Source organism: Oncorhynchus kisutch, linkage group LG5 (assembly GCF_002021735.2).
Source record: "Oncorhynchus kisutch isolate 150728-3 linkage group LG5, Okis_V2, whole genome shotgun sequence".
NCBI classification, from domain to species: Eukaryota; Metazoa; Chordata; class Actinopteri; order Salmoniformes; family Salmonidae; genus Oncorhynchus; species Oncorhynchus kisutch.
In genome coordinates this window covers 58737134-58751297 of record NC_034178.2, presented here as the reverse complement: position 1 = coordinate 58751297, position 14164 = coordinate 58737134, and the positions used below count along the sequence as shown (strand labels likewise).

The 14164-nt window shown below is 43.5% G+C and overlaps 2 protein-coding genes across 3 annotated transcripts; both read left to right on the top strand.

The window, feature by feature from the left end:
* The first annotated feature begins 5112 nt into the window (after positions 1–5112).
* Positions 5113–12965, top strand: LOC109891339 (twinfilin-2). Of its 2 annotated transcripts, XM_020483801.2 has the most exons (11): positions 5118–5671; positions 6974–7051; positions 7240–7418; positions 7928–8023; positions 8856–8960; positions 9145–9159; positions 9357–9401; positions 11514–11639; positions 11799–11949; positions 12111–12232; positions 12445–12960. In XM_020483801.2, the coding sequence occupies exons 1-11, from the start codon at positions 5647–5649 to the stop codon at positions 12610–12612; spliced, it is 1110 nt and encodes a 369-aa protein (XP_020339390.1). In that variant the 5' UTR covers positions 5118–5646; the 3' UTR covers positions 12613–12960. The 2 variants fall into 2 exon arrangements, with proteins under 2 accessions (XP_020339391.1, XP_020339390.1); XM_020483802.2 differs by lacking the exon at positions 9145–9159 and having other exon boundaries at positions 5113–5671; positions 12445–12965.
* On the top strand, positions 12875–13591 carry LOC109891620 (cytokine-inducible SH2-containing protein-like). Its single transcript, XM_020484146.1, has 2 exons — positions 12875–12896; positions 13236–13591. Exons 1-2 carry the CDS (start codon positions 12875–12877, stop codon positions 13589–13591), a joined length of 378 nt encoding a protein of 125 aa, XP_020339735.1.
* The last annotated feature ends 573 nt before the right edge of the window (positions 13592–14164 follow it).

The window sequence follows — 14164 nt, the reverse complement described above, 5'->3', positions numbered from 1 at the left end:
ATATTGGCCATATATCACAAACGCCCGAGGTGCCTTATTGCTATTATAAACTGGTTACCAACATAATTAGGGCATTAAAAATACATGTTTTATTATGCCTGTGGTATACAGTCTGATATACCACGGCTGTCAGCCAGTCAGCATTCAGGGCTCGAACCACCCAGTTTATAATATAATTTATTTAATTGATGAATGAAATTGTAAGTGGAGATGGGTTGGCTACTTCATTCAGTGAATACTGAATGTCTTGCTATCTCTGGGAGTATGTTAATGACAGCTTTTCAGCTGTTGAACTATGGCAATGTCGAACTAATTTCTAAATCTCTTTCTTTTAGTCAAGAAGATGTGATGAGCCAGATCAACCATTCAGCTTCAATGCAGCTGTTCAACCCACCACTGCCACTGCTCTACCTCCACAAGTAACCACATCCTCTTCTCCTGTTCAACTCATTTGCCACCACACTGAAAAGGACTGTATTTACATACCCTTGTGCCCATCTCAGTGCAGCATCCATCCAAGGCCCCAGCTGGATGCCTAAAATGTGAAAAATTTAATCAAGATGCTACAATACTGTGTGTGTGTGTGAGAGCAAAGGATGGCGAAAACCTTCAAAGGTGGTGGTGCTATGTTGTGGGTTATCTTGAATACCAGGCAGATGTTTGAGTACAGAATTAAATGGTGTAAACTGAACAGGTTGAACTTGTTGAGTACACTCTTCGAAAAAGGGGTTCCAACAGTGGTGTTTGGCTGTCACCAAAGGAGAGCCCTTTTTGGTTCCAGGTAGAAGTCTTTGGTTCCATAAAGAACCCTTTTGAGTTCCATGTAGAACCAACCCTCTGTGGAATGGAACCCAAAAGGGTTCTACCTAGACACCAAAGGAGTTCTACCTGGAACCAAAAAGTGTTCTTCAAAGGGTTATCATATGGGGATAGCGGAATAATCCTTTTAGGTTCTAGATAGCTAGTAAGAGTGTAGGCATATATTGAAGTGGTGGTTCTACGTTTTTTTGTTAAAAAAAATGTAATGGTTAATTGGTGGTGGTGGTAAGTTAAGATAATCAGAAATACCATGAAAAACCCCACTTTTAGCACACATTTGCAAGCAGGCAAAGTAGACTATTTCTACAGTATATACAGTTAATGGGTGTTTGGATACTAATGTTGATTTTGCACTGTGTGGATGTTGTCAGTGTTGTTGCTCTCTCCATGTCACCGGTGGATGACACGTTTATCTCGGGATCATTGGATATGACCATACGACTCTGGGACCTGCACTCTCCCAACTGTCAGGTGAGTAAGAGAAGCTTTAGAAGCCACAGTCCTGTCATTTTGCTCTTCAGATGAGCATAGGAAAAAAAGACAAATCAAATCAAATACATTTTTATTTGTCACATGCGCCAAATACAAGAGGTGAAGACCTTACCGTGAAATACTTACTTATAAGCCCTTAACCAACAATGCGGTAAAGAAATAAGAGTTAATAAAATATTGACAAAATAAAATAAAAAGTAATCAGGCTATATACAGGGGGTACCGGTACTGTTCAATGTCCGGGGGTACAGGTTAGTGTCAAAACAATGGGGGGGTTGTCAATGTAAATAGTACGGGTGGCGATTTGATTAATTGTTCAGCAGGCTTATGGCTTGGAGACATAACCTGTTAAGGAGCCCTTTGGACCTAGACTTGACGCTCTGGTATCGCTTGCCGTGTGGTACCAGAGAGAACAGTCTATGACTTCAGTGACTGGAGTCTTTGATAATTTTTGGGCCTTCCTCTGACACCTCCTAGTATATAGGTCCTGGATGACAGGAAGCTTGGCCCCAGTGATGTACTGGGCCGTACACACTACCCTCTGTAGCGCCTTATGGTCGAATACCAAGCAGATGCCATACCAGGTGGTGATGCAACCGGTCAGGATGCTCTCGATGGTGCAGCTGTATAACTTTTTGAGGATCTGGGAAACATGTTGTCGTGCCCTCTTCACGACTGTCTTAGTGTGTTTGGACCATGATAGTTTGTTGGTGATGTGGACACCAATAACTTGAAACTCTCCACCCGCTCCACTACTGCCCCGTCGATGTGAATGGGGGTCTATTCGACCCTCCTTTTCCTGTAGTACACAATCAGCTCCTTTGTCTTGCTCCCGTTGAGGGAGAAGTGTTTGTCCTGGCACCACACTGCCAGGTCTCTGACCTCCTCCCTATAGGCTGTCTCAATGTTGTCAGTGATCAGGCCTACCTACCACTGTTGTGTCGTCAACAAATGTAATGATGGTGTACATCCTGGCCATGTTCTGTTATAATCTCCACCCGGCACAGCCAGAAGAGGACTGGCCACCCCACATAGCCTGGTTCCTCTCTAGGTTTCTTCCTAGGTTTTGGCCTTTCTAGGGAGTTTTTCCTAGCCACCGTGCTTCTACACCTGCATTGCTTGCTGTTTGGGGTTTTAGGCTGGGTTTCTGTACAGCACTTTGAGATATCAGCTGATGTACGAAGGGCTATATAAATACATTTGATTTGATTTGATTTGTTGGAGTCGTGCCTGGCCGTGCAGTCATGAGTGAACAGGGAGTACAGGAGGGGACTGAGCACACACCCCTGAGGGGCCCCTGTGCTGAGGATCAGTGTGGCAGATGTGTTGTTGCTTACCCTTAGCACCTGGGGGCCCGGCAGGAAGTCCAGGATGAAGTTGCAGAGGGAGGTGTTTAGTCCCAGGGTCCTTAGCTTAGTGATGAGCTTTGAAGGCACTATGGTGTTGAACGCTGAGCTGTAGTCAATGAACAGCATTCTCACATAGGTGTTCCTTTTGTCCATGTGGGAAATTGTGGAGTGCGATTGATATTGGGTCATCTGTGGATCTGTTGGGGCGGTATGCGAATTGGATGGGTGTAGGGTTTTCAGGATGATGGTGTTGATGTGAGCCATGACCAGCCTTTCAAAGCACTTCATGGCTACCGACGTGAGTGCTACGGAGCGGTAGTCATTTAGGCAGGATACCTTTGTTTTCTTGGGCACAGGGACTATGGTGGTCTGCTCTACCAATGGGGGCGCTGTTCACATCCAAGATGCATTCAATGGAGCTTTGCTGCACATTTTCTAAGTGAGAGAACTGTTATCACACTGCACTGATGGACCTAATGTACATATTCACACACAGATCTACTAATATGCAAATAGCTCACACCATGTATTATCTCTAGTAAATACATAGTTATTTTCTGACTGGCTGCATCTTGACATGTGTCTCTCATGTGTGTTATGTAGGGCTACAACAACATTTCACTCGAGGCCTGCTGCTTCACCCCAGACTCAGAGTTTGTCATGATTGGTGAGCCCAGCACCTCCAAGTCCCAACATTAGAACTTGGCAAACTAGGCTGTCTTACCCAGCCCTCCCTGATCCACGGAAATCTAATATCAGAACAACTCAACACAATTTCAAGTCTGACGCTCAAGACAATTCTAGGGTCACCCAAATCAATTTGCCATTTGACCCAATTAGCTGATATTATTACTATCTGAACTCCAATAAATCCAGAGGTTTGTATAACTATTTTCCCTCAATCCATCATCAATAACCACCTAACTAACCCTCAGAGAGTGCGATGAAAATAGCTGTTTTGGATGGGAAGCATTCTTTACTAATCAACACACTGCAGTTGAATTTAAATACATGTTTGCCAGCGCCTGCTCCAATATGGTGAGACACACACACAAACACTTTCATCAGCCAAACACTCACTCACTCAGACACGCGTACATTGTCTTTCACTGGCCCCTGCCAACCTCTACCCCCATGCTCTCTGTTTCTCTCTTTACAGGCATCTTGGCTTCCCAGTGTAGGAGACTGATAAAGGAGTGGGGCCACAGAGAAACTGTCATCATCATTACCCAGCATGTCTTTCTCCTTTCATGTTGCTCTGAGTATGCAAATGCTTAACACTGTGAACTCTTAATGGCTCCAGATAAAATTGTATGCACACTAAGGCATTGGTGAAAGGGATTCCAATGTCGATTATCCCTGAGGAGAGCTGTCACTCTATACACTGATTGATTTGCCAAATAGGGAAGGTTACATAAGGGGAGCACTAGAGCTGTGGTTAGTTATTACTATTGTCCACCTGTGGCCTGCAGATAAGTTGAGATACATTTTTCTAAGAGTAGAGAAGACCTGAGGTGTACTACTGCCAAACACTTGTTTAGATATCTTGTTTTTTTTACTGTGATTCTGAGCAAACTGCCACATAATGTTAATAAGTAGAGAGTTATGTATGAACTTGTAACTTTTTGATACAATGACAAACTTCAATCAAGTGTTAATTTGACCTGCTGATACATGTTTTATTGGGAATTCAATGTTAGTGTTTTTTGTACGGTTTATTCTGAAAGTATTCAAATGTTTTAATGTCTACTTTTTATGTCCTTAAACTCTGGTGTTTTTCATTGGTGTGTGCATTTGTGTGTGCGTGCACATAAAGTGTATCTGTGTGTATAGTAGAGAGGGGGCCTCTGTTGAATAATGTATAGAACCTTGGAGCTTACTGAATTATGGATGATCCCATCACAGGTAACCTCACAGGTACACACTCATCTTTCTCTCACCACCTATGTGTGTGTGTGTGTGTGTGTGTGTGTGTGTGTGTGTGTGTGTGTGTGTGTGTGTGTCTTTCTGTCTCTATCTCTCATACACACAGTCACAATCAGACATATTGCTAATGAAAGAGCTTTGTTCTGAGTTTTTGTACCTGGCCATTGTCTCGGTCCTTAAGTACTGACCATTAAAAAACCTACCATTCCTGCCCCTATGACATAATGCTTTGTAGACCTAAGCCTGTGTGTAATATCATAAACCTATAGTCTACCTATAGCCTACTTTACCATTTAATGTTTAGTTAACAATTATGCTGGGATATGGAAATAGATAGCTTTTACATCAAAAGGTATCTGAGATTTATCAGTCAAGGGGAACAATGCTTATCTCTCACATATTAAACGGGGTCTAATTACATTACAGTCTGTAGCCTACCAAAGGTGCAGTGTCGAAACTTTGGGATTAGCTTCATGCGGGGTGTCGCATTTCTATGACCAGGTGGCTGGAATTTGAGATCTCTGCTGCGTCCGTGTGTGTTGAACCGATCCGGTTCACGATGTGCATGAGTGATAGATTATATGTCATTGCTGATGACACGGGGACAGACATCCAACAAAAGATAGAGACCCAAGGACAATATATTTCAGCTGCGGAGTTCTGAAAGATAACGTGTCTACTGCGCCTGCGTTGCCACTTGTCGCGGTGTATAGAAGCGCGTCGTTGGAGAGGTCCCACTCCCGTCAAGCGCTGTAAAGTGGTTGTCATTGATACACGAATAATTTTAGAGCAGTCGTTAAGGTGGCATATCCACTGACAGTCGCGTTATTACTCACCTGCCACAGTGCCACAGGTCAGGTTTCACGCGTTAGGAATCCCCCAAGTCAACCTTGGGGCTTTTATGTCACTTACGCTGAAGTTGGTTTAGGCCGAACTGCCTGCTGCCAGTACGGAGGATCTAACTGAGCAGCAACAGAGAGAGATAGAGACACGTAGAGACTCACTCTAGAAGGCTACCTTGGAGGAGAGGATTTTGAAGCAGAAATCTTACTGCCAAAGGATGTCGCACCAGACTGGAATCCATGGTAAATGTCCTCTTGGGTAGGCCTAGACGCGCATGATATCATTGGAACGAATGATAGCTAGTGTTGTATTGTATAGAGGGGGAAAGTGATTCTTATCAATTACCAGTGCTCTCTCTTTGCCCTGTGCCATTGTGCGTAAAAGCTCTCCAATCGTGTAGGCCTACCGATCCGTTCTGAGTTTTAAGAATTTGGTGTTGCAACAAAATTCGGGACATTCTGCGACACAACACTGTAATTTGATGTGATGTAATGTGATGGTAATTCATTCTTACTTTAACGGGAATGTTATGCCAGCTCGTGGTATTCAGATGTTGAGTGACACCTCGGGGCGCAGTCTGTGTGAATACGCGTATGGAGCCTCTAACCTTACTCACATAATCATCTTCATTGGAGTCTATATAATACCACACGTATAAACATTTAGTCCCATATAGAACCATTAATTTTTCTCCCATATGAGGGATATAATGTGAAACATTATTTGTCACTTTCCTAAAAGCATTGAACAGTTGGGATATTTCAAACCCTATACTTTTATCATATGTACTGTATCTATGGGAATGTGTGTTTAGTTTATGGCTATGTGCATATGTTTCAGCATGTGAGTAACTGGAGCTTGGGGCGGAAGCATATACATCTCCTCTCTCTCACTTATCTCACCTGATCCTACATCATTTATGAGACTGCTGCTGTGTTTGGTAACCATGGTGAGAGAGGGGAGGCGTACAGAAAATCTTATTATTAAAGAGAGGGAAACTCACTTCGTGTAATAACTCAAATTATGGGCTCAGTCCATTCGAAAGAGAACGACTTTCCCCAACCGGTATCAATTGTTCTGGGATCAGCTTGTTGTGTATAGACTCTATTCACTCCGTGTCAGCTGTACAGTATCTCTGTGACCCCTGTCTATGTCACTTAAGGCGATACCGTGAGTGCCTGGCAAGGGATCAGATTTTCTCCCCGGTGTCTCAAGTTCTTACTGCCCCATCTCTCTCTCTCACTCTCTTTCTTTCTCTCTCTCCATCTTCCTCTCCTCTCTCTCCCCGTCCCCGTCTCCCTCTCTCTCTTTTGCTTCCTTTCGCCCTTTCTCTTGATCTATCTCTGTTTCTACACCTCCATTTCTCTTTCTCTGTCTCCCTCTCCACACCCCACCCCTCTCTCTCCCTCTCTTTCTCCCTTTCTCTATATCTCTCGCCACCTCCCTATCTCTTTCTCTCTGTCTCCCTATACCTCTCTCTGTCTCCCTCTCTCTGCCCCCCCCCCCCTCCTCGTATCTCTCTCTTGTCTACCATACCATTGTAGCATCGGATGAACTGAAGGACTTCCTGGCCAGGGTGAGGGGAGGGACCATCAGAATAGCAAAGATTGTCATCAGAGATGGTAAGTATGGGTGATGTATGTACACAGTATGTGAAGTCTAGAACCAAAACTGAGTAAAGAGTACCTGTTTATCTACCAATTGGCTGATCTTCTAAACCTGATCCACTGGGGACTGGCAACTATTGAAATGCGAGGACTGTGCTCAAAGAGGAGAGTTTGATATGAGTATTTCTCTGTCCGTCTTCCAGAGGAACTGGTGCTAGGCGCATACAGAGAACCTGCAAAGAGCTGGGACAAGGACTATGATCACTTCCTCCTTCCTCTGCTGGTGGCTCAGGAGCCCTGCTACATCCTGTACCGCCTCGACTCCCAGAATGCACAGGGCTATGAATGGATCTTCATCGCTTGGTCACCTGATCAATCACCAGTACGTAAATACTAAGACCAAACATCTCTATTTACAGTCAACATTGAATAACATTATGCAAGCTTGCAATACTATACAAATCACCAGAACAAAATGACAGTTGTGTTTTATTGTCACATACACCGGAGAGGTGCAGTGAAATGTGTTGTTTTACAAGGTCAGCCATCGTATTACAGCTCCCATGGAGCAAATTAGTGTTAAGTGCCTTGCTCAAAATCAACAGATTTTTCATCTCGTCTGCTCAAGTATTCAACAGCAACCTTTCATTTACTGGCCCAACGCTCTAACCGCTAGGCTACCTACAATGCTCTAACCGCTAGGCTACCTGCAATGCTCTGACCGCTAGGCTACCTGCCATGCTCTAACCGCTAGGCTACCTGCCATGCTCTAACCGCTAGGCTACCTGCCTCGATCATGCATACAGTTTATACACATTTTCTGTAAAACATGCACATGCAATGCACTACCCAGTGTTCAGTGTCTTTCCTCATCCGCTATGCCCCCTGTAGGTGAGGGAGAAGATGGTCTACGCTGCCACCCGTGCCACATTAAAGAAGGAGTTTGGCGGAGGCCACATCAAGGATGAGATGTTTGGCACAGTTGAGGTCTGTGGTCTGGAATCATCAAATCCAAAACACTTTTATTTGACTTTGGTTTACCTGACTTGTGGGTTAACCCTATCAATCCCTGGCCTTTGAAATAACTCCCTTCTCCCCCCTTTATTTTCTGCATATTGGAACATTTGACTCACTCCACAGCATACAAATGTTTATACTCTGTTCAGGAGGTCCAGGGCCAGGGGTTAAGATGCTTACTAGACAACACCCACCCCAGTCCACAAAGTAGAGCAAAGTGCCATATTCTATTTGGGTAGACTAGACACAAGAGGGCAGTTGATGAAGGACGGTTTAAATGAGGTCTTGACCTCATTAGGTCAGAAGATTATCATGTGAAGACACTACAGTCAGTGACTGATGTCACCCAGTTGCGTTTTCTGTCTATATATCAGCCTCCAATCAGTCGAATCACTATGTGATTGACAGCTCATGGTAACAGCTGATCACAACCCTTCCTCAGTGGCCTTATCTACCTCCTTACATATGTAGGATCTTAATCTGTTGCAGGACAACATTCCGGCAATGCAGGAAATGTAAAACTTATTGTGTATTTGCATTTTAAAAGGCTTCTGAAGTTTATCATTTCCACTTTGAAATTCCCCCTACGAAACATGTATCAACCCCTACAAAAATGTCCATTATTATAATCCACATAATAATTCACATTTTCTGTTGCTGTAAGATTATTTTCATGCTGTGGGAAACTGGCTCAAATGAAGAGTTAAGATGATGTATGATAAATTGGATAGGAGCCCTCTTTTTGTGAATAAAGTATGTTGGGCCTGTTCAGCGAATCACTTCCTGGTTCCTATGTCCACAGGAAGACCTCTGTTTCCAGGGGTACCTGCGTCACATGTCCTCCTGCTCCTCCCCTGCACCTCTCACAGTAGCGGAGCAGGAGTTGCAGCGAATAAAAATCACAGAGGTAAAGCAAAGGGGAGTGACTGTGCTATATATCCACCAATTAGTATATTATTTTCAGTGTATATTACAAACATATATGATGAAAAGCTACTACTGTGAGATAATGTATCTTGTTATACCTTTGTATGATGTGTACTACATATTGTCATCCATATGTGTTTGTGTCTCTGTAATGTGCCATCAAGGACAAGGTTGTATGGGTAAGCTAGGGTTCTTCTCTCAGTATTCTCACGTGTGTATTTTGTATCTGTGTGTGTATGTGTGTGTGTGTCTGAGCATCTGGTTCAGGTGTATGTAGGCAATGAGTGCAAGTATGTGTGCAAACTGTGTGTGCATGTGTGTGAGAGAAAAAAGAGAGAAAGAGATCAAACATTGTTTGTCCATTATATGCCCACAGGATGAGCGTAGAAGGTTAAGCAACACTCCTAGAGGACGAGCAAAGGTTTGTCCCGCCCTCTCATCTTCAACTCTGTACTAAAGACCTTTAAAAGTGGCACTCCAGTCTCCTGTTCAATTCATTTAACAAAAGGCACATCTCAATAGGTGGTCCAGGTAAGTCATGACATTGCACCTGTGGGGGGGGTGGGCCTTTCCTCTTTTGTTCTCTATTGCTCCTCTATTGTTCCTGAAGCAAGGGGGAGGCCGATGACATCACGACTTCCCATCAGACCAACTCCTTGAATGCCCTACTCCTTGAACTTTGCAGTTATGTCGAAAAAACACTATTTAGCTCAAAACATATTTTTCTACCCTTTAGTGTGCATACTTTATTGTATTTTCAACAGTAAAAGTTCAAAATCCTCTGGAGGATGTCTTTAAAAAGAGGCTTGCTGCTCATCTTTAAGCTACATTTTATAACTATGTTTTCTAGAGGTCTACCAATTCTGATTTTTCAACGCCAATACCGATACAGATTATTGGAGGACCAAAAAAAGCCGATACCGATTAATCGTCTGATTTTTATATATATATATATATATATATATATATATATATATATATATATATATATATATATATTTGTAATGATGACAATTACAACAATACTGAATGAACAATGAACATTTTTTATTTTATTTTAAATAAAAGTCTCAAATAAATAATGAAACATGTTCAGTTTGGTTTAAATAATACCAAAACATAGTGTTGGAGAAGAAAGTAAAAGTGCAATATGTGCCATGTAAAAAAGCTAACGTTTAAGTTCCTAGTTCAGAACATGAGAACATATGAAAGCTGGTGGTTCCTTTTAACATGAGTCTTCAATATTCCCAGTTAAGAAGTTTTAGGTTGTAGTTATTATAAGAATTATAGGACTATTTCCCTATACCATTTGTATTTCATATACCTTGACTATTGGATGTTCTTATAGGCACTATAAGTATTGCCAGTCTAATCTCGGGAGTTAGTAGGCTTGTCATAAACAGCGCAGTGCTTCAAGCATTGCAAAGAGCTGCTGGCAAACGCAGGAAAGTGCTGTTTGAATGAATGCTTATGAGCCTGCTGCTGCCTACCACCACCCAGTCAGACTGTTCTATCAAATATCAAATCATAGACTTAATTATAATATAATAAACACACAGAAATACGAGCCTTAGGTCATTAATATGGTCAAATCCGGAAACGATAATTTCGAAAACAAAACGTTTATTCTTTCAGTGAAAAGGAACTGTTCCGTATTTTATCGAACGGGTGGCATCCCTAAGTCTAAATAGTGCTGTTACGTTGCAGAACCTTCAATGTTATGTCATAATTATGTACAATTCTGGCAAATGAATTACGGTCATTGTTAGGAAGAAATGGTCTTCACACAGCAAGCCAGGCGGCCCAAACTGCTGCATATACCCTGACTCTGCTTGCACAGAACGCAAGAGAAGTGTCACAATTTCCCTAGTTAATATTGCCTGCTAACACGCATTTATTTTAACTAGATATGCAGGTTTAAAAACATATACTTCTGTTTATTGATTTTAAGAAAGGCATTGATGTTCATGGTTAGGTACATTTGTGCAACGATTGTGCTTTTTCATGAATGTGCTTTTGTTAATTCATCACCTGTTTGGCGAGGTTGAAGTAGGCTGTGATTAGATGGTAAATTAACAGGCACCGCTTTGATGCAACGCAGGACAAGCTAGTTATGGTAGTTATGGTTGATGATATTACTAGGTTAACTAGTGATTATGTTAAGATTTATTGTTTTTTTATAAGTTTAATGCTAGCTAGCAATTTACTGTGGCTCCTTGTAGCCACAAGGTCCTTTTGATGCTGCACTCGCGTAACAGGTGGTCAGCCTGCAACACAGTCTCCTCGTGGATTGCAATGTAATCGGCCATAATCAGCGTCCAAAAATGTAGATTACTGATTGTTATGAAAACTTGAAATCGGACATAATTGGTCAGCCTCTACTGTTTTCACCTGCATCACTTTATTGATTTGTGTAGTTGATAACAACTTCTCCATCTGCAGTACCTTGTTCCTTATAGTTTATGTAGGAATACATTATTGATGTGTGTTATGCAGAGACTGTGGTTTTATGGCTATATGTCGGCCCCTACAGGTGACAATGGAGTTTGGTTTGGACAAAAGGCACCAGGCTCTTACAGGCCTGGTGTTCCCTCTACAGGAGGAGGCCAAACGCGCTCTGCAGCAACTCAAGCAGAAACGTATCAACTACATACAGCTGGTGAGCAGGCCTCACGTAACAAGCATACAAAACAAAGTCAAACAAAACATGCAACAAACATTTTCTATCTCTTGCTCACACACAGGTACGCACAAGCACACACACACACACACTCAGTATACACACACTCAGTATTGTGATTTTTTGTGTGTGTCTCAGAAGTTGGACACAGAGAAAGAGACAGTCGAGCTGGTCCACACCAACCCCACAGAGACTCGTGAGCTTCCCTACAGAATCCCTACTGACACACCCAGATACCACTTCTTCATCTTCAAACACTCCCACCAAGGACAGCAACAGGAGGCTCTGGGTCAGTATCACACACATGAACACACATATACACACATGCACAGGCATGCACGTGCACACACACACACACACATTATACTCAATTGAAGGTTATAGAATCTCTCATAATCCTTCTCTCTCTCTCTCTCTCTCTCTCTCTCTCTCGCTCTCTCTCTCGTTCAGTGTTCATCTACTCCATGCCAGGGTATAGCTGTAGCATTAAGGAGCGGATGTTGTACTCTAGCTGTAAGAACCCCCTACTGGATGAGGTGGAGAGAGACTACCGTCTAGATATCGCCAAAAAGGTTCAACAATTACACAACCTCCAAGTTACCCATCTTTAATGTACATTATAATATCAGACTGTCATATCACAGTGTGCTTGTATACTGAGCTTGATCTTTTCCAACCATGTTCCTTCTTTCTCCCTCTTCCCTTTTTCTCTCGCATGTGGTGTGGGTGTGTGTATTTGTGTTGATGTGTGTGTGTGTGCGTGTGTGCGCATGTGTGTGTACAGATTGAGATTGACGGTGGGGAGGGGCTGACGGAGGAGTTTCTGTATGAGGAGGTCCATCCCATTGAACACACTCTGAAGCAGGTGTTCGCCAAGCCACGTGGGCCAGGGGGGAAGAGGGGTAACAAGCGCCTCGTCAAGGGGGCCGGAGAGAACGGGGAAGAGAGCTAGAGAGTGACAGGAACAGACTCACACCCAAACCTCCACGTATAGCCTGGCCTCTTTCTCCTCAACTGTCTGTTTCTTACCTTGTGGATCTGATAGTGCTTATTTTAAGATAAAGCTTCCTCTCAAGGTCTATTTTTTATGTTATGCAACATTACTTGTATGTTCCCTTTTTCCACTCTGTCCATCATTTCACCATCAGTGCCCTGGTGCCCATACTAAAAGACACATCACCTTGCCCTTCCCCGAAAGGACTGATCACAGTCAGATGAAGGTTCAATCAGATACAGGTTGAATCATGTCAGGATGCTCATTATTTTACATCATCTTCCAATAAATAAAAAATGATGTATATTTAATTTGTCTTCTGTTTTTACTAAATGTTTGGGTAATAGGGGATACAAGGGACGATCAAGTGTTAAATAAAATAATGTGTGTGAATGTGTGTTTGTACATACCACAGTGATAATCTGAATGAGGTCAAATTATGTCTGATAAATATTTTTTTGAATGGTACCCGGCCTCTACCTGGAAAATATATGCTTGAATATCGTTGATTGTCCTGTAAAACAGAACATATAAATTAAAGAAGTAAAATTGGAGATGTATTTGTTTGTAAACACTCATAGAGTACAGTGGGGGTCGCTTCCGGCTGGATTCCAGCTCCCCAGGCCCCCCTCACTTGCTGTCCTTCCCTGATGTCTGCAGCCTGGTGCAACACTACGTTGGCTCAGGCCAGACACAACAGGGCAAGAGAGTGGAGTCAGAGGGCCCTTCAAAACCTAATGCCAAACCCAGCCCTTCGCAGCCCTCAGCGAAGGACAATGCAGTACTGCTCAAGCTGATGCGTCCCCTGCCACAGGCCTTCCCCTCTCTCCAGCACCTCACACACCTCACCATCAACTGCCAAATCGACTGCATTGACCAGCTGCCCCTGCCACGCCCACTGGTGCACTACCTGCAGGACTACCCTTTCCAGGTATGAGGGTCCTCTGGCAGCCATCCCTGCCCAAGGAAGGGCACACAGCAGGCCCAGGGACCTCCCAGTGAGGGTTAAAGGTTAGGACCTTATGCTTACACCCCCCTATCCACATCGATGGGACAGTAGTGGAGAGGGTAGTAAGTTTTAAGTTCCTCGGCGTACACATCACAGACAAACTGAATTGGTCCACCCACACAGACAGCATCGTGAAGAAGGCGCAGCAGCGCCTCTTCAACCTCAGGAGGCTGAAGAAATTCGGCTTGTCACCAAAAGCACTCACAAACTTCTACAGATGCACAATCGAGAGCATCCTGTCGGGCTGTATCACCGCCTGGTACGGCAACTGCTCCGCCCACAACCGTAAGGCTCCCCAGAGGGTAGTGAGGTCTGCACAACGCATCACCGGGGGCAAACTACCTGCCCTCCAGGACACCTACACCACCCGATGTCACAGGAAGGCCATAAAGATCATCAAGGACAACAACCACCCGAGCCACTGCCTGTTCACCCCGCTATCATCCAGAAGGCGAGGTCAGTACAAGTGCATCAAAGCTGGGACCGAGAGACTGAAAAACA

Excerpts from the sequence above, each read along its gene's own strand:
- LOC109891620 (XM_020484146.1), top strand. The coding sequence starts at position 12,875 with ATGAAGGTTCAATCAGATACAG. Across the intron at positions 12,897-13,235 it reads GAAGGTTCAATCAGATACAG|AGTACAGTGGGGGTCGCTTC; the intron begins GTTGAATCATGT and ends AAACACTCATAG.
- LOC109891339 (XM_020483801.2), top strand. The coding sequence starts at position 5,647 with ATGTCGCACCAGACTGGAATCCATG. Across the intron at positions 8,024-8,855 it reads AGATGTTTGGCACAGTTGAG|GAAGACCTCTGTTTCCAGGG; the intron begins GTCTGTGGTCTG and ends CTATGTCCACAG. Across the intron at positions 11,950-12,110 it reads ACAGCAACAGGAGGCTCTGG|TGTTCATCTACTCCATGCCA; the intron begins GTCAGTATCACA and ends TCTCTCGTTCAG.